General features: G+C 41.9%; 1 protein-coding gene and 1 pseudogene across 5 annotated transcripts in view; one reads left to right on the top strand and one right to left on the bottom strand.

Annotated features, from left to right (window-relative positions):
- Nucleotides 1-25,235, bottom strand: part of Pwwp2a (PWWP domain containing 2A) — a 40,810-nt gene extending 15,575 nt beyond the window's left edge. For 2 of the 5 annotated variants that reach the window (XM_040748475.1, XM_040748478.1), the window contains exons 1-2: nt 24,621-25,232; nt 1,903-2,843 (exon numbers count right to left, since the gene is read on the bottom strand). In XM_040748475.1, the coding sequence (XP_040604409.1) occupies nt 1,903-2,843; nt 24,621-25,141 (1,462 nt within the window). In that variant the 5' untranslated portion in view covers nt 25,142-25,232. Of the gene's footprint in view, nt 1-242; nt 2,844-20,207; nt 20,289-23,031; nt 23,566-24,620 lie in introns of those variants that run through there. The other 3 variants (XM_040748477.1, XM_040748476.1, XM_021228295.2) reach the window with 3 other exon arrangements.
- LOC101844650 lies at nt 15,153-15,740 on the top strand (annotated as a pseudogene).
- Nucleotides 25,236-25,693: the final 458 nt, after the last annotated feature.

The following is a 25,693-nucleotide window of genomic DNA, read 5'->3' as shown; positions in this document are numbered from 1 at the left end:
TTAAAGCTTATGATAATTTATCAATGCTAAAATTGAAAAAAATTAAAATTCATGAGAGGTTGGTGGGAACTGAGTTCTATCAGAGCTTCATTAGAGACAGCTCTTGCTATCTGAATTTTACCTATCTCAGGGCAAATAGAAAACTAAATTTTATCTCTCCCCTTTTCTAATCACTATTACAAAGAATAATTTTCTACTATTTTGAAACTGTTCAAAGCTTTTTGAGAAACACACACAAATAATTTGGATTTAGTTGATTTTATTTACAGCTTTTTTTACATTTCAATGCATTACACAATTACATTTCTCATTTTCTGACCTGCAAACAGATTACCTTAAATGGAAATGCTTCTTTAAAATTATCAAAGTAGGTACATCCAAAATGCAACAATTACACATGACATTAATTCACAAAGTGTTAATTACTAGGGCACTGTTCTAAGAATTTAGGACCAGCCAGTCAGGAGAAATCTGACCAAATTTGCACTCAACTATTCGCATACCCCAAATAAAGCCTATCTAAACTTCCCAACCAAAAGTCTTAAAGTTTGTTATGTTCCCACTGGACAAGAGAGTGGTGACTCAAGCCTGTCCAGTCTTAATAGTTTTAATCCCAAATACTGGACAATGTATACAACCTCATCTATAACTAAACAACAAGCATCCCAATTTGTCATAGCAAGCATTTCAGTTTGTCAAACACCCAATACCAAACTTTTATACTATTATGTGCATAGAAAGTCGAAGTGTTCACTGACTATTAAACAAGTAGTCATTAAATATCCATCCACTGCTCCCCCAGCTCACCAGCCCTTACTAAAACCTGCCACATGGTGCCAGGCAATAGATTATATGTGTATATATATATACAATAGGTACAAATAGCAATTAACAGTCCCTACAAAAATTCAGTTTCATTTGAGGCTATGGCTTTTATGCCTTAGGATGGTTTTAGATTTCAAAACTGGAAAATACTGCTAAAAAAAAATCTCACTTCCTTAAGAGAAAATTTGACAGCATGTTCAGTTTTAAGCTTCTTAGTCTAAAAATGGCTATGTAAGTATAAAAAGCCAACTGAGTGCAATTTCTTTCTAGTTTGACCAAGCTAGCTGGTGGAAATGATTCCTAACTAGCAAGGAACTGCGACCGCTCCAGCGGCTCTCGCCTACCTTACTGTCCTTGTTCAGGTTTCAAACTGTGTCAACAAAGCCCGCACTTCAGGGGTCAGCTGCTTAGCAGCCTTAGCTGCCTCTGTGACAGCCCTGCGATACAGACCCTTTCTCTTCTTATTAAAACGTAACTGGAAGTTTTCTAGAAAGGGGGAGAGTTGTGAAAGAGCAAGGAAAGATGTTGTTGGAGATGCAAACCATGAAATACAAGCCTCCTGTCGGGCTAAAAGGCCATTATCTTTCCGGCTTACAGTTATAGTAAGAATTCGGGCTGGCCACCATGGGAAGCCATATATCTTGGCCCAAACAATGTCCCCTACACATATGGTCCTGCCATCTGGTGTGATACATTTAGAGACATTTTTGGAAAAGATTTTCATTTTCAAGGAATTACTGAGACTTTTCTCTTCCTTTGAAGAAGAGGAAATGGAAGAAGTAGAAGATGCACGCATACTGCCTGGAGGAAAAGCAAAGCTCTCAGAAGAGCTACACTCAGAGTTGGAGGATTTCAAATCATCCATGCTATCAATGCTACACACTGAAGCACTGGAAGAGTCGGATTTCTCTTGATTTAGGGTCAGGTAAACAGAGATATTGCTTTTGCTGCCCTTTTTGCCCACCGTCTGCAGTTCCTCCAGCTCACCAGGCACATACACTTTGCTTGTGTCCTGAACCTCACTGGCGGCCTCTTCCAGGCCTTCTGAGGGGCTCTGATTTTCTGAAGGGGCCTCACCTGCTGAGCGGGTGGAGGTACAGCGAGACTGCGGCTTAGGGGCCAGCTTGCCACTCCGAATTTTCTCCAGTCCTGTCTTCAGAGAAGAGTCATTTTCTTCGTTCCTGTACCTTTGTGGCTTTAAACGCACACGAGGTGGAAGGGAACCTGAGCTAGGATTCTGATAGCGACGTGTGAAATGGACTTTTGAGTGTGTGTTTTTGGAAGTAGAGGTTTCACTTTGCTTCTTCTGTGCCTTTTCTTTGGCAATTTTCAATACTTCCCGAGCTTTTGCGTGGTCCATGTTCTTGCTCTGGAGCACTTTCTTGGTACTTAACTGAGCTTTTGATGTGTTTGCCTGAGCAGAAACTTTGACTACTCTGCCTCTGCTGTGAGCAATATTGGAAACCCTCACCACAGCGTTTCTTCTCTGGCTCTCGTTTTGGTTTTTCCCGTCAACTTTATGGTCAGTTTTCAGTTTTTTGTTCACAGTAGCTACACTGTCATTTCTCCGTTTTTTATCTTCATACCTAGAAGAGTCACTGCTACTTTTTCTAATTTCCTTCTTTTCTGCAACAACACTGTTTTTACACTTATCACACAGGACTTGCCTGGGCCGTAGCTTAATCGCATTCATTATTGAAGTGGGTTCTTCCCTGTACATTTTTCGTTTGGGTCGCTTAATTTTCCGAGGAGGAGGCTGAGGTATTGATTGGTTATATGTGTCCCTGATAAACAAGGGGGGAGGATAAGGTGCTCCTTCGTGGAAGAGAGGAGGTGGTTTGGAAGTCCACAGGCGCTCAGGAGGGGCTGGAGAAAGGTTATCGGGAACAGCACCGTTCACTTCCCGCTTGACTTCTATCCCTTCTTGGAATGTGTTACTTTGGAGCTGCATGGCGTCCGTTTTATCCTTATATTCCCTTTTGGGAAATACTGTCACAGGGATCCCATGGGGCCCAAACCTTTAAGGAAATGGAAGAACAAAAGAAAACTAGTGAGTTTACATCTGTAACTCAACACGTAAAATGTAATCAACTTTGTTAAGTATCTATATAACAAAAATAAAAAACATAACACTGCTTTCTCCGAAGCAACAAAAATCTCCTTTTGGTTCTTATATTTAAGAGAAAACCAGAAATAATCCAAATGGTTACCCTAAACAATACCAGAATATCTGGTTTTACATTAAATAAACCTTTCTGTTATCAGACAAATTAATATGAAATGTCATGTGGTATTATACTCACTGAACCATGTATACAGTTTTCAGCAACTGCAGTCATACATTAGACATAATCATTTTCCTCTGGTCTATCATCTCTCAAAAGCTTAAAAGATAAGGGTGTTAGTACCTGTCTGTAATTCCCACACTCAAGAGGCTAAGACAGGAAGATCTCAACTTCCAGGTCAATTTGAACATCGCAGAATTCAGATACTCAAATTATTCCCAAGAGCAGAGTTGTGTGGTTTCGACGTTTATCTTTTATTACTTTGCATGTATAGGTGTTTTGGCTCCATGACTATCTCTATGTATCATAAGTGCAGTACCTTCAGAAGCCAGAAGAGATTACCTGGGACTAGAGTTACAAACTATTGTGAGCTACGGACCATGTAGGTTCTGGGGACTGAACCCAGTTCACCAGGAAGAGCAGTCTTTAACTGCTGAGTCATCACTTCAGCACCACCACCACCACCACCACCACCTCAGGAATTTAAACTTTTTAAAAAGATTTATCTATTATGTATACAATGTTCTGTCTGCACGTATGTCTGCAAGCCAGAAAAGGATACCACATCTCATTACAGATGGTTGTGAGCCACCATATGGTTGCTGGGAGCTGAACTCTGGACCTCTAGAAGAACAGCAGTGCTCTTAACCACTGAGTCATCTCTCCAGCTCAGAATTTCAAACGTTTTAAAATCACATACTACGTTCAGAAACAATTTCAGCGGGGCAGAGTAGCGTGTATCTAGAGTGGCAGTACTAAGGAAGAGTGACAAAGAATTCTGAGTTCAAAGTCAATCTGTACAACACACCAAGGCTCTAGTCTCAATGGGAAAAGCAAACAAACAAAAAAAGGCAGTATTTTCAAATGTAATCCAATTTAAAAAGCAGTTATACAGCAGGTGTGCGTGCCTAGATCCCAGCTTCCATACAGAATGAGAATTCGCAGGAAAAAAAACGGGCATCAGAAAAGAAGTTTCTCAGAAAACATAGAAATGTAACTGACTTAATGTACCAGGACTAAAATAAAGAAACATTAAGTTAAATTCACTGCATTCATTGCCTTCATATAAAAATGAAACCACACTCCAAGTAGTCTCAGTGTATGCCAACATGCTTATTTTAAACACTGAGACAGCAGCACCTAGCACAAGACAATGCTAATGCCAGTTTTATAAGGCAAGTTACAGAGAACCCAAGGTCAGCAGCAGGCTAGACAGGTAGAACTCTGTAAACTGAATGAAATGTTTTCTATAGGTCAATTTTCCCCAAGAACAAATTTCTGGGTTTTTTCTTTGTTTTGTTTTTCTGTTTGTTTGTTTTATGTTCCTGTCCTCTTAAATGCTCTCCAAAAGGTTCAGAATAACTTGTTAAAAATACCTCTTAACTAGTCATGGCTTAAGGCTAGTCAAGTAGCTCATGCCTTTAATCTTAGCAATCAGGAGGCCAGGACAGGGGAATCTCTATGAATTCCAAGTTCCAGGACAACCAGGATTATAGAAAAAGACCCTGTCTCAAACAAAACAAAACAAAAAAGATAAGACCCTCTTACATTCCTCTCTAAAAAAATAACAAATCTTTGGGGCTGGAGAACTTAGACATAATAATCTTAATGATTTTTTTGGGGGGGGAGGAAAGTGTCTTACTATGTATTCCAGGCTGGCTTAGAAGCTGCTATATAGTACAAGCTGGCCTTAAACACAAATCCTCCTACCTCTGCCTCTGAGATCATACCCAGTTAATCTACCAGTTGGTCTAACATGAAGTTTTCAGAGCTCTTATCAACTGTAAATTTTAGTTTTGCATGTATAAAATAAGGTTAGTTCACAGCTCATGAATTAATAATCCTCTACAAACTCATCAACAAATAGTTCTATATTTTAAATAGTTCTCTATTTTACTAATGTGAGCTTAGAATTTTTATATCTTACTCACCAATTACTTGTATCTAGACTGAACATCAGTAAGTGCTCCTAAACACTGAAACATCTCCCTGACCCCAAAAATATTTAATCATAAAATGACCTCAGGGACCAGGAAAAAAAATCCCTTTAAGAGAAAAAGAAAAAGAGATCACATGTCCTCACTCATCTCAGTCATCACATTGTCATCTCACATGGACAGTGAGACTCTAGTTACGAAACCAATTTTAAGAGTTACACTATGATTAAATCAAAATCTGTGTTATGAACAGAAAGTAATACTAATACTCATAACTACAGTATATCTTGTTTCATGTATGTTAGATGACCAGACCTGAGTACTTCTTGGGAGGTGAAGCAGAATGATCAGGGGTTCAAGGCCAGTCTCAGATACATAAGACCCTGTCTCAACTACCCCTTCCCCACATAGATGCATGCGTATTTTTAACTAAACCTAAGTTTGAAAGCCATTAACCTAAGACACCAAAAGGTTACTAAGAGTATATTGCAGCACTAAGCGAGGCAGTGGCACACACTTGCAGTCCCAGCACTATCAAGGCAGGAAAGCACATGGCTGAGGCCAGCCTGGAACACACAAGTGACATCCTATCTCAGTTCAATAACCAAAGGACTGGGTATATATACTGTGTAGCAGTGGAGCCCTGGCCCCATGATCCCCAGCACTGCCTAAGAAAAATAGCAACATAATTACAATCTTTTTCAATCCTAATTTCTTCAAGATACAGTTTCCTCTGTATAGTTCTGACTGTTCTGGAACTCTACTGCACAGAGATATACCTGCCTCTACGTCTCCAATGCTGGAATTGGAGGGATTCACCACCATCCCCCCCCGGCTTACACCCTAGTCAATGAAAATGTTCATTGACTACTTAAGATACTAGCTAGGATGTAAGCCGGGGGGTAGTGGTAAATCCCTTAAGTAGTCAATGAAAATGTTCATCATAACGGCCTGGAGGGTGAAACAGAATCTTGCTCTGTGCCATGGCACAGTCTTAAATCTCAGAAACTAAAATCTGAACTTTCCATAAGCACTGTTGCCTTAGGTTTCACTAAAGCAGACAGTTATGTTCCAAATCAGTGCTAACCAAGGAACAACCTCAGCGGAGGGAAATGTCAATGAGCAGTGGCAGATGAAAGGTGGCATGGCATCTCACGCACAAGCTTCCTCCTACAGAACTACTTGTGAAAACTCCACTAGCAGGGTGGCATGCTGAGTGTCGTCTTCCTACTCCACATGCAACACAGCACTCAAACACTGACTCATTCGAACCTTTCCCATTCAAATTCGAATCTTCAGTCTTTAAGTACCACAGAAAGAGTCTGACTAAGGTATAGCTGAATGGCAGAGAATGCATTAGCATGTGCTAGGCCCAAGGGATTCAATCTTCAGCACAAAAAAGACAGAGCTGAGCGGTGGTGGCGCACGCTTTTAATCCCAGCACTCAGGAGGCAGAGGCAGAGGCAGGCAGATCTCTTGTGAGTTTGAGGCCAGCCTGGTCCACAGAGTGAGTGCCAGTACAGCCTTCAAAGCCACAGAGAAATCCTGTCTCAAAAAAGAAAAAGACTTCTGGAGCTAGATAAATGGCTCAGCAGTTAAGAGCACTGACTGCTCTTGCAGAAGAACCAGGTTCAATTCTCAGCACCCACATGGCAGCTAACAACTGTCTATAACTCCAGGATCTGACACCCTCACACAGAGATAGACGCAGGCAAACACCAATGCACATAAAATAAAAATAAATTATTTTTAAAAAGAGGGAGGGAGAGGGAGGGTGGAAGGAAGGACAGACAGATGGACCAACCAGAGGTTGAGACAGGAGATCTAGATTCCATGATATCTTAGGCTGTATTACAGAATTCTGCCTCAAAAAACAGAGAGAGAGAGAGAGAGAGAGAGAGAGAGAGAGAGAGAGAGAGAGAGAGAGAGAGAGAGAGAGAGACAAAAACCCAAAGTGAGCACAGAGGTTATAGCTCACAACTTGCCTGGTCATGCCTGGTATAGATTCCTGCCACCACACAAAATAAATAAATTTATAAATAAATAGGACCCCATTTGTGAGGGAAAACCGGTAAAGATCTCTGTGCAAAGAGTCTTTGCACTTTCTGTGGCTACAATTTTTTAAAACTGATTTTAAAACTGAATCTTTTGGACAAGTAGCAAGTACAAAAGAGAAGAGAAAGTAGTTAACATTTTTTGTCAAGACAGGAAATATCAGTGAAGAAGCCCCAATGTAGGAGGTTGGGGACCTAGCTCAGTTGGTAGAGGGTTCACCTAACATAATCTAAGGCCTGGGTTCTAGTCACAGAAATGCAAGCGCTGGGCATGGTGGCTCATAGTTGGCTTACACTAGTAAACCCAACATACTTGGGAAGTGAAGGCAGGAGGGTCAATAGTTTATAAAAGACCCTGTCAAACAAACAAAGAAACAAATCCATAGTTCTTCCAGGAATAGATGATGGTGTGAAAGTGATCTTCTGTATTGGGAATGGCAGCACACCAGTTATACCTGGCTAGGTGAGGCCGCAGGGAGATTTTCTGGGGTCTGACTAGGCTTCAGAGTGAGATGCTGTCTCCAAAATCCCAAAGCAGGAAATAGTTTTTTTCATTCTAGGATTTGGATCCCATTTAGGATGGCAGTTTTAGTCATCATTTTACTAACAATTTCTAATATTGCTAATCAATCCTATACTTAAATTCACATTGCTTCCTGGATTAAGAACTGTTACCCAAATTCCTTTTCAGGAGAATACTTGAAACCTAACTGAAATGCTTATCAACAACTACCTATTTTAAGTCAGGTATATTTCTGGATTTATTTTTTAATCTTGAGTTTTTTAAGGCAGAGTCTTGTAGCTGAGGTTTGCCTGGAACTCACTATGTAGCCGGCTTCTAACATGTGTCCTTCTGAGTGCTGGATTACAGGCATGCGCCACCACACCTGGCTTTCCTGGTATTTCTAATTCTTACCTCTCATTTGAAAAGTTCAGTTTGCTTATTTTAATGGTGGCGGTTTTCTTTTGTATGAACTTACCAGTACCCTCAATCAACCCATTTCTGACCTCAAATTTATTCTTTGCCTTCTGTTTAGAGCAGTTCAGAAAGAAAAAAAAAAATGATTCTATTCTTTTTTTTATTGTGTATACAGTCTTCTGCCTACAGGCCAGCAGAGGGCACCAAATCTCATTCAAGGTGGTTGTGAGCCACCATGTGGTTGCCGGGAATTGAACTCAGGACCTCTGGAAGAGCAGTCAGTGCTCTTAACCGATGAGCCATCTCTCTAGTCCCTGATTCTATTCTTTTTGCCAAGAAGTAAACACAGGAGGGAATTCTTTTAAAAGTTATATACAAAAATGCAAAGGAATTAGAATCTGTAAACAAGCAAAAGAGTTGGAAGAAATTAACCAGAAAAAAGTTCAGAAGAGTTGGCTGCAATAGGTCTAAGTGTTCTAGATGAACCAAACTACCCTCTCAGCACACAGATCAATAGAAGGCAAAAATGAAGTCTCCTCCTACAATAGGAAAAAAAATGTTTAGCCACTTGAAAAATAATATCCATTTATTTTATTTCAAGCAGATGTGTTTAGAAACTACCTCTCCAGCACTGGGAAGATATCTTAGTCAAGTAAACTAAAGCTGCAGAAACATGAGAGACTGAGTTTAATCTCTAGCAACATGTAAGACCCAGGGTATGATAGCATGTGTATAATACAAACTTGTGAGGTAGACATGGGTAGATCCTTGTGGCTTTTGGCCTGCTAGCCTAGCCTAATGAATGGGTCTCATGTCCCACTGAAACCCTGCCTCAAAAGACAAGGCAAGGAGGCAGATAGCCCCTGAGAATGATACCTGAGGTGAACTCTGGCCTCTACACACAAATGCACCTACACACACAAAAAGAAACTACTCCTTAAAATCAACAACAGATCAGGTGTGAAGCAAGCTAATTTTGGTTTACACGTTTTTGTGAAATGTGGTTAGGTCAGTATCATCTAAATGCAATAGAAAATTTTACCAACAAAATTACATCCATTCCTTTTAAAACAGAATTACCAATTGCAAATAGAAGTACATGCCTATTTCCTAGGATTTAGAAAGCTACATGAAGTCTGACTTAAAAAACAAAAAGTTCAGCAATTAAAAGTTAAAAGTTTCAGGACTCTGGTTCAACTACCAACACCAAATGGTATATTACAACTGTCTGTAACTCTATTTCCAGGGGATGGATACAACACCCTCACAGATACATACATGCCTGTAAAACACCAATGCACAAAAAATAAATTAAAAAACAAAAACACCAGAAATCATGTCATTTCACTACACCAAGGATGTGCCTCAAGGACATACTCAAGTCCACTTACAGGATGCTATTAAGTAAAGCAGCCTCCCATATCCAGGTCCCTTTTTTGTTCAGTGGCCTACATAATAGTTTTTGTTGCAGTATATTGTCCTAGTTATCATAAATCCTTAATTTCTCAAAATAAAACTTTATGAGAATATATTGATTATAATTTTAGACTAGACATGGTATACATGCATGTAATCAAATCCCAGAATATGTGAGATAGAGTCAAGAGAATCAAGGCTGGGATTGTAGAGATGGCTCAGTGGTTAAGAGCATTATTATTGCCTTTCCAGAGGACCTAAATCTGATTCTTGGAACCCATATCAAGTGACTCACAGTCTTCTGTTAACTACAGCTCCAGAGGCTCCTACAGTGCTGGCCTCCATGGGCTCCTACCCACACAGCAACACACACACATCATTAAAAACAGAGAGGGGATAGAGGGTCAAAGGGCAATGGGAGCACAGCAGCTCAGCAACCGTGGCTGGGCAAGCTGGAGCTGGGTGATCAGCCCTATCAGGCTGCAGAAACAGCAAGTGCATGAGTCAGGTGGGTCCGAGTCAAGTACAAGCAGTAGAAACTGTAGTAGCAGCTGGATGTAGAAAAGCAGATGGACAGACACCAGGAGGAGCTGCACTATGGTAGTCAGATATGAGAGATGAGGTTAACACTTATGAACTGTTAGAATTGAATAGTCAAGAGGAAAGAAGCCAGAAATCCGGCAGGAATCCCATAGAGGAAGGACTTCATCCAGGAGTTGCTATCCAAGCTGAGGGGCCTGTACAAGCATCCTCTCTGATGTCCATAGCCTGCCCCCCTACCAGGACTGGGCCCACACTACTGGGTCCTGATTGTTGCCAGAATTCCTGAATTCCCAAACCCCCAAAGTCCATATTGTTATTTAATGATTCTCCTTATTTGGATTTAATGGTTCTGTAACAGGGGGAGAAAAAAAAAAGTCTGTGTGTACAAGAGTTCAAGACCAGCCTGTGCTTCCTAGTCCCATTATCAAAATAAATAATGATAATAATAATTTAACCCTAAGTAACCTTTTAATTCCTAGAGATATCCAGGAAATAGAAAATGACAACCTATTCTATTCTAGCATCTGTGCTTTGGACCATTAACAACTGCATCATGTTTGCTCACAAACCAGCTTTACAGTACAGCAGAAAGTGTTTAATCAACAGATCCAAAGGTCTTTAGCACCTGTAAATTTGTATGATTAATAAATATTACCTACCTAATGTAGTATAAATATAAGTAAGTTATCAAGAAGACTATGTAAACCACTTTAGGATCACTGTAAAATATAATTAGCACTGGAATGTTTGAAGTAATAACTTGATTAGAGGGACTAAGTGTAACTCAATGGTGGGGCCCAATATGTACATAACCCTGTTTGGTTGTCAACATCCCCCAAAACAAGCAAGTGCCTTAATTAGAATTACATCTACAAACTCTGTAATTTTTAAAATTTGAGACAGTGCTTAAGCCAACTTTGAATTCATGATCCTCCCATCTCAGGAGTGCTGGGATTATAGGTTCATGCCACCTAAGCCCTGTGCTGTTAAATAAATTATTAGCTTAATTAGTACTCAAAACAGAATAAAGCTGATTAAGTTACACTTAATAGTGACAGCTGTTAAGACATTCCTATTTTATTTAACTTCAAATTAGCTATTTACCAAAGGATTTTAAATCACATAAACTTAAAAGACTTTTGGGTCACTACCAAAAAACAACAACAACAACAAAAAAGCTGGGCAGTGAGTGGTGGCACACGCATTTAATCTCAGCACTCAGGAGGCAGAGGCAAGCGGATCTCTGTGAGTTCGAGACCAGCTTGGTCTACAAGAGCTAGTTCCAGAACAGCCTCCAGAGCCACAGAGAAACCCTGTCTCAAAAAGCAAAAATAACAAACAAACAAAAAAACTTGTAAGTGTATACAAAGAAAAAAGCCAGTCTTATATGGACTTCAATTTCAGGAACCAACTGGTGTGGTGGTTTTAATATGAATTAAATATAGGTGTGGCCTTGTTGGAGGTGTCACTAGGGGTGGGCTTTGAGGTTTCAAAGGCCCATCCCAGACCCCCATGCTTCTCTCTGCCTACTAATCAGGACATAGTTTGAAGCTACTGCTCCAGCTCCTGCCTGAATGCTTGCCATGCTTCCTGTCATGCTGATAATAGACTAACCCTCTGAAACTGGAAGCAAGCCCCTAATTAAATGCTTTCTCTTTAAGAGTTGCCTTGGTCGTCGTGTCTCTTCATAGTGACCAGGATATAAGTTTGTACCAGGGAGTGAGGTATTGCTGTGACAGACCTGATCACACTGTTTTTTGGAAAAACATGTAAAACTTTGGAACTGTGAACTAGAAAAACAGTTGAATGCTCCAAGGGAGGCTTAACTGGCCTTTTCTAGGGCCCAGATAAAAAAGTTTATGGGGGCTGAGTGGTGGTGGCACAAACCTTTAATCCCAGCACTCTGGGAAGCAGAGGCAGATAGATCTGTGAGTCCCAGACCAGTCTGGTCTACAAGAGCAAGTTCCAGGACAGCCTCCAAAGCTATAGAGAAACCCTGTCTCGAAAACCCCCGGGGGGGGGGGGATGACTGCTTTTTGCCCTTGTCCTGAAAATCTACCTGATGTTAAATTGAGGAGCTTTGGGTTAATAGCACTGGCAGAACAGATTTCAAAACTAGTATTCACTTTGTCATGTGGTTATTAGTAATCACTTACACAGATCTACAATGAAAAGGAACAGGGGGCAAGGACAAACACAAAAGGTACAGTCTGAAGAGAAAAGGAGCACCAAGAAATATTTTATTGGAGTCAAGTCTTATGCTCCAGGAGATAAAAAGTTTAAAAACAAGTCTGATGCTAAATGAAATAAAGGGAGTGGTGGTAACCTCAGGGCAAGACATGCTCCCCCACCCCCACTCCAAGCTAAGCTTCCAACTTGTGAAGAGAAATTAAAGGAAAGCTTAAGCAGTGAAGGGAGCTGAATGCAAATGTCATTGAAAGTGTGGGCCGAGTTCTAACCCTAGCAATCACAGAACTTGGCAGCTTCAGCCATGGTTACATGGCTCTGGTTTTAGAGTTAAGTGATATTAGGAAAGAGGTTATGGAATCTCCCTCTAAGGAACATCAATGAGGCCAGGTGTGTGTGTATAGGGTGTCCCTGCATGGAAGCCCAGAGAGGTCATTACATGAAGCTGTGAAAGCCCGGATGGTGTTGGATACCCCAAGATGTTGGAGACGCCAGAGTCTTAGGATACTTGCCACAGAAAGCAGCAGACCAGAATCAGTCTGCAGTGTGGAACCAGCCCAAAAGAGAGAAGTGTGCTGCAGGCAGTCAACAATGCTGAAAGGAGTTGGAAAGCTGAAGAGCCCTTTGACATCAGACATGGAGATGCAAAATTTGGAGTTTGCCATGCTGGTTTTCAGTTTTGCTTTGGTCCACTAAGCTCCACTTCCTACCTTTTGCAATGGTAAAGTAAATTCTATGTCATTGTATTTTGGAAGTATGTGATGTGCCTTTTGAGTTTGATTTTACAGGGGATTACAGTTAAAAGATTGCAATGAATCTCAGAGGAAATTTTGGACTTTTAAACAGTGTTGAGACTTTACAAGCATAAGTAGGGGCCAGGGAGTATAATGTGGTGGTGTGGAATCAGAATGGCCCCCACAGGTTCATACAAATGTGGCCTTGTGGAAAAAGTGACTAAAACAACTGAGAACTTTGAAAAATATCCTCCATAAATAGAAGGGATTACTCTACTTAAACTCCTAGAAACAAAAGCAAACAGAAGAAGAAAGTTGAAATGGTGATTGCCAAGGACCAGGGAAGGAAAAAAGAATATCTATTATCTAGCAAGTTTTAATTTGCAAGATGAGAGATCTGCCTCAACAATGTAAACACACTTAACATCATTGAATTCTACACTCAACAGTTAGGATACTAAATGCTCTATGTACTTTTTACATTAAAAAACAATTAATGTGAAGCTAGGTTGGAGTCTGAAGCAGGCTCGAGGTGCTCCTGATCTAAATAGTGAATTCCAGGCCAACCTTGCCTGTAAGTATGAGACTTGGTGTCAAAGAACAGAACAATACTGTGAATGCAGCTTAACTGATGAGTGCTTACCTAGCATGCACAAAGCCCTGGGCTTGATCCTCACTCAGCACTGCAAAAACCAGGTACGGTGGCACATGCTAACAGCACTTAGGAAATGGAGGCAGAAAGATCAGAAGTTCAAGGTCATCCCTCAAGATAGAAAATTCAAGAATACCCTTGGCTATATGAGACCCCATCTCAAAAAGCAAACAAGCAAATAAAACAAATACAAGTGATATCTACCTAAATATAGGAAATGCAGCGAAAAGCATATTTGCAATTATTAGTTCATGGAAATAATAGTTGCTCAGTGGGGAAACAAGATGGCACCTGGTGGCTTCAAGTGTGGGAGCCCTGAAAACATTTGTATTTTTTTTTTGTATTGTTTCGGAAGCTGTCGGTCCAGCCTGGCCTCAAACTCACAGAGATCCGCCTGCCTCTGCCTCCCGAGTGCGCCACCACCGCCCGCATTTGTATTTTTTAATATTTATTTATTTATTAAGTATACAGTGTTCTGCCTGCATGCTTGCCTGCAGGCCAAAAGGGGCACCAGACCTCATTAGATATGGCTCTGAGTCACCATATGGTTGTTGGGAATTGAACTCAGGACCTCTAGAAGAGCAGCTAGTGCTCTTAACCCTTGAGCCATCTCTCCAGTCCACATTTATACTTCTTTATACTTCCCAGAAGTAAATCAGACAAACCCAAGTTGAGAAACAGTCCCTATAATTTCTCAATCAGATTGCAACTAAATATACAATGATGATGGGGAGGGTGGAACAAAGGAAACATTATAAAAAATGAAAGATGAGCGTGGAGAGATGAGCCCAGAGGATAGCTCAGTTAAGAGCACTACTTGCTATTGCAGAACCCTGGGTTTGGTTCCTAGCACCAACATGGTGGGTCACAAGCATCCCTAGCACACCAGCTCCAGGTATCTGTGCTCAGACACATGCAGGCAAAACACTCACACAATAACATAAATTGAGTAAGTCTAATAAAAATTTTAAAAAGAAATATGGGGGGAAGAAACAAGACAAAAATTACATAAAGGCACTATATAATCATGCAAGCACAGGCCTAACTAATCCCAGCATTTGGGAAGCTGGGGCAAAAAGGTCATCTGTATACTACAGAGCAAGAGCCCATCTTAAAATAAGACAGGTGTGACAGGTGGTGGTGTTGCATGCCTTTAGTCGCAGCACTCAGAAGGCAGAGGCAGGAGGAATTCTGTGAGTTTGAGGCTAGCCTGTTCTACAGAGTTCCCAGATGGCCAAGGCTACACAAAGAAACCTGTCTCAAAAAACAAAATAAAAAAAGGCAGGTGAGATGGCTTACCAGGTACTAGTATTGCCATCCAAATCTGACAATGTGAATTTGATCTCCAGAAGCCAAGGTAGAAAGAGCAAATGAACTCCTTATAGTTGTCCTTTGACTTCTACACAGGTACTGTGGAACATGTGAGCCTGAACTCACATTATACACAACAATAATGTTTTTAAAAACTTAAAGTAAAATAACATATTACATGTACACACATACATATACATCTATAAATGATGTTTCAACCTAGTAGTGAAAAGTTTAGGGAAAAATGTTTGTATCAAGAGCAATGCCTTTCACTGCTGCGTCCGCAACCATGAGAATGCTCAGGCTACAGAAGAGGTTTGCCTCTAGCATCCTCCACTGTGGTAAAAAGGAGGTCTGGTTGGACCCAAATGAGTTCAATGAAATAGCCAATGTCAACTCTGGTCAGCAGATACGGAAGCTGATCAAAGATGGGCTGATCATCCAGAGGCCTGCGGCTGTCTATTCTAGGGCCCAATACCAGAAAAACACTTTGACTCGACTGAAGTGCAGGCATATGGGCATAGGGAAGCGGAAGGGCACTACCAATGCGAGAATTCCTGAGAAGGTGACCTGGATGCGAAGGATGCTGATCCTCGTCAACTTCTCAGGAGATACCGTGAATCAAAGAAGATTGACCGCCATTGTGTACCACAGCCTATACCTGAAGGTCAAAGGGAATGTCTTCAAAATCAAGCGGATTCTTATGGAGCACATCCACAAGCTGAAGGCAGACAAGGCCCGCAAGAAGCTCCTGACTGAGCTGGCTGAGGCTGGCAGGTCTAAGAACAAGGACGCACGAAAGCGCAGGGAGGAGCACCTCCAGGCCAAGGAGGAGATCATCAAGACTATGTCCAAGGAGAAAGAGACCAAGAAATAAAGCTTCCCTGTGTTTGTACATAGTGGGCTGCCTGTGGCCTCAGGTGGATCAGTCATTAAAATAAAAACAAGCTTTAAAAAAAAACAATGCTGGACAGTGGTGGCACACATACTTGATACCAGCACTTGGGAGGCAGAAACGGGGATCTCTGAGGTCAGCCTGGTCTTCAGAGCTAGTTCTAGGACAGCCAAGGCTACACAAAGAAACACTGTATCTTAAAAAACAAACAACAAACCACATGGGCTGGAGAGATGGCACAATGGTTGACTGTGCTGCTTTTCCAGAGTTTGGTTCCTATTACCCACATCAGGCAGCTCACAATTACCTGTAACTCCAGCTCTAAGGGGAATTCTCACACTTCTGGCCTCCCCAGGCACCTGCACACACATGCATATACACGCACTAGATATACACATAATTCTTTATATAAAAAATAAATATTTTAATGGTAAACCAGGATAGAGCATGCTCAGTGGTTAAAAACATCTTGCAGCACTTGCAGAGAACCCAGGTTCAGGTACCCACATGGCAGTTTACAATTGTCTAACTCCAGTTCAAGGAGATTCAATGGTCTCTTCTGGCCTCCTTGGCACCAAGCACATGCATGGTAAACATATATACATGCAGTGTTTGCACTCATACACACAAAAAAAAAAACAAAAAAAAACTTTTTAAAGAAAAAAATTAATGATAAAGCAATGGGGCAAAGTTTAAAAAATTAGTGACTATCTGAGTACAGTGACACATGCCTATAATCTCAGCACTTGGGAAGGAGAGGTAGGAGAATCAGCACAAAGTCATTCCCAGTTACATACTGTGTTCCAAGTCAGTCTAAGCTATTAAATCCTGGGGGGAGAGAGACACACAAATTAAAGGCACTAGGTAAAAACTTTACAGGAGTTCCTTGCAATAATTGAAAAAGATGGGTATAGTGGCACAAGCACATCTGGATCTCCTCGAGTTTGAGGTTAGCCTGGTCTACATAGGGAGTTCCAGGACATCCAGAGTTACAGTATAGTGAAACACTGTCTCAATAATGAGAGAGAGAGAGAGAGAGAGAGAGAGAGAGAGAGAGAGAGAGAGAGAGAGAGAGAGAGAGAGACAGACAGACAGACAGACAGACAGACAGAGACAGAGAGACAGAGAGACAGAGAGAACAGAGACAGAGAGAGAGAGAGAGAGAAGATTTCAAAATAAATTCAATTGCAGAAACATGGTCTGGGAACATCAATTAGTAGGTAAGGTGCTGCCTTACTGGCAAGAGAATGTAATTTGACTGTCAGACCATTTGAGATCCCAGCACTGGAGAAGCTGAAGGAGCAGATACCTAGTGCTCACTGGCCAGCCACCCTGGACTAAACTGGTCTTTACCAGGTCCCACTTAGAGAGCCTTTCTCAAAAAGCAAGGCAAAGGGGCTAGAAAGATGGCATGTGTTGCTCTTCCAGAGGACCCAAGCTCAGTTTCCAGTGTAAGTCAGGTGGTAAATTCTGTAACTCTAGCTCCAGGGGATCTAACACCTCTGGCCTACTGTCACCTGCAATCACATGCAGACATACACACCTATACATAATTTAAAACAACACTAAAACTTCAAAATAAGGGAAACATTCATTAGGAATGACTCCTAAAATTGACACGTCTCCATATGCACCTGCAAGCACACATGTGCACATTCACAAGCATATGCTCTCTTATGGGTATGTAAAAACACATCATTTACCATGGTGTTGTAGAGTAAATAATGTTTTCAACTTATACACCATATAGATAGATAACTCCCTCCCAAAAGTACATTAAAAATAGGTTTTATTAAAAAAAAAATTGGCGCCGGGTGTTGGTGGCGCACGCCTTTAATCCCAGCACTCGGGAGGCAGAGGCAGGCGGATCTCTGTGAGTTCGAGACCAGCCTGGACTACCAAGCGAGTTCCAGGACAGCCTCCAAAGCCACAGAGAAACCCTGTCTCGAAAAACCAAAAAAAAAAAAAAAAAAAAAAAAAAAATTTTTGGCTGGAAAAATGACTCAGCTCTCCCAGAGGATCCAGGTTCAATTCCCAGCACCCAAATGGCAGCTCACAACTGTCTGTAATTCCAAGATGTAACCCTCACACAGACATACATACAGGTAAAACACCAATGCATATAAGGTGAAAATAAATAATTTTTTTTAGAATCTAATCTTGAGGCTAGAGAAATGAATGGTTCAGGTTTTAAGACCACAGGTTGCTCCTTCCAGAAGTCCACGATTTGATTCCCAGCACTCACATGGTAGCTTATAACTACTTGTAACTCTAGACCCAAGGGGTTCAATACCCTCTTCTGGTCTCCATGGGTACCAGCCCACAAATGGTGCACAGACATACATTCAGGTGAAACACTCACACACATAAAATAGATTAAAAATAAATATAGAAGTGTAACCATGATAAAGTATGTATTCAACATGTCCAAGACCCTAAATACAATCCTTATTGCCATACACACAAAGAAATAATCTTTTGGGGGTAGGAGGAGTCGAGACAGGGTTACACTAGGGCAACAGGACCACAAATTCCAGGTCAATTAAGGCAACATATCGACAGTGCTTCAAAATAGTCAGTAACAGAACTCTGCTCCTCTCCTCTACCTTGCTTGAAGCCCTAGATTCAATCCCCAACAATGGCAAAAGAAAATCACCTGGAAACCACAGCACATGCCTGCCAACCCAGTCCTTAGGAATAGAAACAGGAGGATTAGGACTTCAAGTCAAGCTCAACTATCAAAGCTATCAAGTTTGAGGGAAGCCTAGATTTTATGAGAGACCCTTTCTCAATAAAGCACAAAAACCAGTAATCCTAAATGGTCCAGAATCACAGAGTGAAAATCAAATTGATGGGAAAGGAAATCTATGTATTCTCAAATCTATTTTATATGTATGGGTGTTTTGCCTGCGTGTATCTATGCAAACTACTTGTGTACAGCACCCTTGGAGAGCAGAAGGCTGAATCCCCTGGAGCAGGAATCAAAGAGTTGTGAACAGAATTGTATGCGATGGGAACTGAACTCATATCTTCTAGAAGAGCTAAGCTATCTTTCCAACCCTAGAAATCGATACACTTTTGAGAACCACTGACTAAACTGTGTTTAGCCAAGTCATTCTGCATTAAATCCAGGCAGAATTTAACTAAACCTTCATTTACTTCTCTATCTGCCAGCCACGACAGCAAGCTTCTTTCAGGTAATGTGTGTCTTAATTTAGGAGTTTAAGAACTAAGCTACTGAGAAATGAAATACTTGATAGGCCAAATAACTAAGAACATCTCTCACCTTTTACAATCTGAAATCCACTATAACAGTGAAGTTAAGCACTAACACTCAAGCTACTTAACACAAACCCCCAAAAAAGTTGTTCTTACCAACACATACTTTCATCATGACTTTAAAACAGCACACAGTATGATCTTATTTACATGTAAAAAGTGGAAAATTAAGCTTATTAGAAACTCCCGCCAAGCATGGCCTTGACTGTAATCTCAGCACTCAAAAAGCTAAGACAGAAAAGATCATGGACAATTTAAGGCCTGCCTGGGCCACAGAATAAGATCCTGTCTCAAGGAAAGAAAAGCTCCAAGTCCAATAAAGCATGTATGGAATAGTGTATGTATAGGGGCTGGAGAGATGGCTCAGGTTAAGAGCACTGACTGCTCTTCCAGAGGTCCTGAGTTCAATTCTCAGCAACCACATGGTGGCTCACAACCATCCATAATGAGATCTGGTGCCCTCTCCTGGCGTGCAGACATACATAGAGGCAGGATGTTGTATTCATAGTAAATAAAATCTTTAAAAAAAATAGTGTATGTATAATACATCCAGTTACCTAATATGTAACATTTATAACTAGATGTGATGACACGGGCTTGTTATTCCATCACTCGGAAAGCTGGGGCAAGAATAACAGGCCGAGTTCAGGGCCAGCATGGATATGTGGCAAGTCTGTCCAAAAACACTTTTTTCCCCTGGGGGGTGTGGTATATATAAAAATACATACAATAAAGTTGGTAAAATTTATTTGGAGGCTAGGTAATTACATCTTTGTAATCCCAGAGCTCAGGAGGCTAAGGCAGAAAAATTGCAAACCCCAGGCCAGCCTGAGCTACATAGTAAAACCCCATCTCAAAGCGAAAAATTATCACAATTCTTTGTTCTTAGATTCAAACTAGATTTTTATTTGCCAACAATGAAGTATCTGTGCCTGTCAAAACAGTCAGATTAAAGCAACATGCAATGGAGGAACACACTCTGTACAGTAGTGAGCATCCTAGAAACTGGATCAGAACGTGACTGGCACTTGCCTCTGCTACTTTATAAGCCCTCTAACACCTTTCAAGATAAGATATCATCACCAACAAATTCAGAATGTACAGCTCAATCCAACCTTCATACATACTACTAAAGTCCTCAACCTCAAAGCTTTAGTATAAACTACTGACACCACTACTCACTGCTCCACCAGAATGGCTGTATATTTTTCCCACCAAAAGTAGGGCTATTGCACCATACGTTCATGGTCTCTGTAAAGAAAAGAAATCATTGTCTTGGTTTATTTCCTTTAAAAACAAGTAAAAGTTCTACAAATTTAAGATCCTAAACAATAAATGTTGAAGTTTTCAGCAAAAATCATTTCAGTATTTAATAAATAGGTCCCCCACACAGAATATTATACTTGTAAAAACACAATAATATGCATGTGCCACAAAATGAAAATATACAAGCCTTTTTAAGTACTTTAAGTACTTAATTCAGGGATTCAGAAATATTTTTTCAGGGTTTCAAAGTAGCTTTATAATTATTTTAAGATAATAATAAATAAAATAATCCCTCTGGACATGGCACACTCCTAATAGTCCTAACAGGAGTCAAAAGGAGGAGTCCAACCTGGGCTACATAGCTAGTACAAGACCAGTCAAGGCTACACACAAGACCTCTTCTTTAAAAAAAAAAATGAATAAGAAAAGCCAGATGTGGTGGCTCATGACTATAGTTCCAGCACTAGAGAAGTAGAAGCAGGATGCAGAGTTCAAGACCAACTTGGGCTACATAAGACTCTAAGTTTCAAAAACAAAACAAGAAAAGTTTGCATAGAAAATGTTCCTTCAGGTGTGGACTGAGAAAGTCTACAGGGAAGTAAAAGATACCCATAACCACTTTAACTAATTCAATTCAGGTAAGCAAAAGGGGTCCTGAGGGGACAGACTGGAAGGAAACTGCTGTTCCTTAATCTGCTATGACAGTTTGAGAATTACTAAAAGAGATAACAAAACTGTATCCACAGGGGTTCTATCAGAAAAAGATCCAGAATAAACTAAGTGTAAGAGGTAAATATAATGGCAGAGCCACAGATGAACAGAGGCCTGGAAAATTAACTGTGTACATATGAACTTTATTTGTATTCTAATTTGAACAAAATAATCCTAAGATGTTCATGACATTGACATTCATGGCCAGAGGTTTGATGATATTAAGGGAAATACTAGAATTCTGGGAATGATAATAGTAGTATGGTTATTTTTACAGCCCTTATCTTCTCAAAGGGGTTAAGATGGAATGTTTATGGATATTCCTGGGATTTCATTCAAAAGCACCCAATGGAGGCAGTTACGTGATATAATACATTTAACTAAACTGTAATAAACGTTGAAGCAGGGCAGTGTGTGCATACAGATTTATATCCCATGATAAAAAGTCCACCAAAAAGTATATCATTAATTTATTATAGTCTAAAAGAATCAGCTTACTAAAGCATGCTTATTATATTCCAAAATTATGAAAGCTGAGATTATGAGGAAAATATAAACAAATAAAACTCATCTGTAAGGCTAATTGCTTTGTCATTAGACAATGCTAATGACCACAGCAATAGATGAGCAATTTAAACTAGCTAAGGGAACTGGATATAAAACAACAGCTAGAGTAAACAAACTAGAAGCTATATGCAATCAATCATTTTTTATGTTATGATATGCTGTGATAAACAAAATTTGTTGTTAATTAGATATTTGAACTGCCCTCATTTTAGGCTAACCATGTCATTTATGGCCAAGATCTCTAGAAATAAGGGGTGTTACAGCTGATGTGCTGCTTAAACGAAGAGTAAATTCTGAGAAGTGCCACTGTTGGAAACATCATGGTTTACACTTGCACAAACTGGAGAACTATGAAGTCACAGGATGATATACAGTCTTCATCAAAAGTACAGTTGGTCTACAATATGGACTGTCCTTTCTGGTAAGATTATATATAATGCACGTTCCTATTCATGTGAATTGGTCAAACAAATTACCCTCAAAAGAACTATGGGGGTAGAAGCCATGCTTAGCATTTTTGAGGGCTTGGATTCAATCCTTATGAAAAAAATTAACTAACTAAATGCAATAATTAACCCTCTTGAAGACTAAATAAAAGCACAAATACTTTGTCACATCCTCAATTATCTCACTGGATAGGCAGGAACTCCAACTTCTGAAATAATTATATGTGCTCTTCTATATTCAAATAAAGGAAATGAAGACTCTCCAGAGCAGCCTATTAACAGACTACTCTGCTTGGCTTCAATACCCAGAATCCTTTGTATCACCCTGCACAGCCACCAAAAATCAAGAAAAGCACTGAATCTGAAAAAAAAACACAATTCTTTACTTCCTGCTTAAAAGAAAACTTGCACCCTCATCCAACTGTTAACTTACATTTAAATCTTTATGCTGCCACTCATAAGTTAACTGGCCAAATTAAACAAGCCTTAGCTGCCTCCCACATAAACTATACACCACCTCTAGAGTTAAAAAGACTGTAACTTATGTGATACAATGTCTGTCATTCAATTGGAAGCTCTTGTTATTTTTACCAGGAAGTGTCATTCAGTGGCCAACTCAAATAAGATACAAATTATTTTTTAAAGTGTCTGTTGAATACAGTGTAGCCATGGCCTGAGTATACGGATAAAAAGTATCTCCTAAGGCTGGATATATAGTTCAAAGGTAGGGCACAGATGGCCTGTAGTCGGATCTACTGTGGGTGCTGAGGCAGGAGGAAGTTGAGACAAGAGGATCAGATTGAGCTCAAGAGTTCAAAACAGCAAGACTAAGACTCCACATTCTTTCAAAAGGGAAAACAACTCCTCAAGCAAAAGAAATTACTATTTATAAGTGCTTGCTATTAGCAAAATAGAACAAAATTCAGAATTACAATTTTCTAAAACTGATACAATGAGCACCTCAACATGAGAAAACGCAATCCACTCTATTTCCAAAAACTTACCTTTTTGCACCTTTCTTTTGCAGATTTGAAATTCAGATTCTCACACAATCACTGGCCTCTTCTTCTGTTTGATTCAATAGCATACACATTAGTGTCTCTCTTGCTATTAAAAACACCAGCAGAAAGCACTGTCTTATTCAGCTTTCTAACTAGGAATCCTAAACTAATCCAAAATTACTAAAAATAATAATTAAAAAAAAGCAAACAAAACAAAAACCCTGAAGACTAACAAAGTATACAGAGTGACAGAACAGGCGCCCATCGCCCCCACTCCCCAAACCACCATATTCCAATATGAATTTTAAAGAATTGTTCCCAAATGGAAAAGGATTCCTGTGTCTTGATGGGAGGTCAAGGAATTTAAAAAGTTAAGCATGGGGTATGATGGGGAATGTCTGTCATATCAGTGCTTGGGAGAGGCTGAGTCAGGGAGATTGCAAGTTCAAGGCAAGCATGGACAACTTAACCCAGACCATGTCTCAAAAATAAAAGGCGGGAGGCTGGGGTGTGTGTGGCTCAATGGTAGGATGCTTGCCTGGCATGCAGGTGGCTCTGGGTTCAATCCCCAGTACAGCAAAAATAAATAAATACATAAATACACCAAACACACTAATAATAATAAACCATTTCCAAACAGGTGAGACACCAGAGTGTGTGTGCTGTTGCAGGAAACAGAATGGAGAGCCATGAATGGGAGTCTCTGCACTTCCTATCTGCAAAAGAAGAGAATAAAAAGGTTAACTCTAAACTGAAAAGAGATTGTCTTCTTTACCTGTTTAAAGCAGTGTCCAGAACATTTTAAATAAAAGATGAAAATATACCGGTTAAGACAGAGGTTTGCAGGTGAACTCAACCTTGCAGTCAAAAACATGAATTTAACTGTAAACATACTCTCAGAAGTCATTTGAGAATCAATCCCTAGCACCACCAAAGAAAGTCATTCGAACGTTTTTGTAAACCCACCACTTTGAAACAGAAGGTTTAAAAAAAAAAAAAAGAAACAAGAGTCTCATCCTGTCTTTTTAACCTGACTTAACCTGTAAGTAAGTAAAATTCGCAAAATGTGCCTCCTTTTTGAAGAGTTAACCCTATGGGGACCAGCAGTAAGAATAACAGTTTTTTTTAAGGGGGGGCATTAACTCAAGGCTCTTCCTCTTTTAACAAGTGATAGGTCACATTTAGGGAAGCCCAACGCACACTCCCCTTTCTTCAGCCCCGCTCAAGTTTAAGGTTGATTCGAGGACAGACGAGAGCCTCGGCAGCACCTCTCCCCCGCCCAGCACCCGGTCCTCCGGGGGCTCCATCTGCATTTTGCATTAACCCATCTGCCCCAGTGCGCGAGCCAGGGTCGCAGAGGGCCGGAGATGAGGAGGCGGGGTGCGCCAGCCATCTGCACCCGCGCGCGTCCCCAGCCGCACACCTGGGGCCGGGCTGGCCCTCCGGGGCCGCGCGCGTCTGCCCCACGCGGAGCGCGCCCCACGCGGACAGCGGCGCGCAGGAGCCGAGGGCGGGGCCGGGCGGGAGCAGCCGGGGTTCGCGCTCTCCCTGGCGGCGGAGCGGACGGCGTGCTGTCGGGGGGCCGGCGGTACCTTTTAGACAGGTCCATGAGGACCCCGGAGAAGAGCTTCTCCCCGAGGCGGAACGACACTACGAGCGCGTCCTCGATGATGTGGTCCAGCGTGACCCGCACCTCCGAGCCGGGGATGAGCTGCGACACCGCCGAGTCCCCGCCCGCCGGCGGCACGAGCGCCGGAGCTGGCGGCGGCCGCGGCGCATCCTCGGACTGCTCCGGGGCGGCCGAGGGCTGCTCGGGCGGCGGGGCCGGGGCGGCCGCGGGCTCGGGAGGCTTCGCCTCAGCCTCGGGGCTACCGGCCAGCTCCCCCGGCGGCGGCGGCGGCGGCGGTGGCGGCAGCGGCTGCTCGTCGGCCTGAGGGGCGGACTGGCGCCCGTCGGCCTCGCCGTCCGGCACCGCCGCCTCGGTGGCCGTGACCGGGAGGGGGGTGCCGGCCTCGCTGCCGGGGATGGGCTCCAGCTCCGGCTCAGCCTCGCCGGCGCCCCCGTCCCCGGGGGACGCCGCGGTCGCCGCCGCCTCAGCAGCCACGGCCGCCATTTTCTCACTGGTTTCTCCCTCCTCCGACTCGGGCTGCGGCGGCGGCGGCGGCAGCGCGGCTGGGTTCCCGAGGCCTTCCCCTCCCTCCCGCTAACACTGTCGTCCCGCCCTTTCCCTGATGCTCGTGATTGGCACCGCGCCATTGGCTCCGCCTTCTACCCCTCCCGCACTTCTGTCAGCCCATTGGTCAGGGGGAGCCGTCTGTCGCGGGCTGGAACCCGCCCCCTGGCTCTGAGTGGGAACTTCCCATTGGTCGCGTGAGTTGTCAAGTGTCGAATCGAAAAGGAGGCATGAGGGGCGAGATGAAGGGTAGCAAAAGCCGAGCTCTATACTTGCCGCCTGTATCTATTGGCTGGGAAGGAAAATACAGCTTTATGATTGGTGTATGCTCCTGCCCATTCCCGGCCTGTTCTCGGGAGGTGGGAGAAGGGAAGGAAACGCGAGTCGTGCCAGTTCTTTCAAAGAAGACCCAAGGGAGGAATAGCGGGAGAATGCAGAAGGGAACCACTTCCCAAGAATCTTTGCGCAGAGAGCCTTAGAATGAATGTTATT

The sequence above is a fragment of the Mesocricetus auratus genome, unplaced genomic scaffold (assembly GCF_017639785.1).
Source record: "Mesocricetus auratus isolate SY011 unplaced genomic scaffold, BCM_Maur_2.0 Super-Scaffold_100007, whole genome shotgun sequence".
NCBI lineage: Eukaryota > Metazoa > Chordata > Mammalia > Rodentia > Cricetidae > Mesocricetus > Mesocricetus auratus.
Note: the sequence above shows the minus strand (reverse complement) of the source record. Positions and strands in the feature narration are given on the sequence as shown.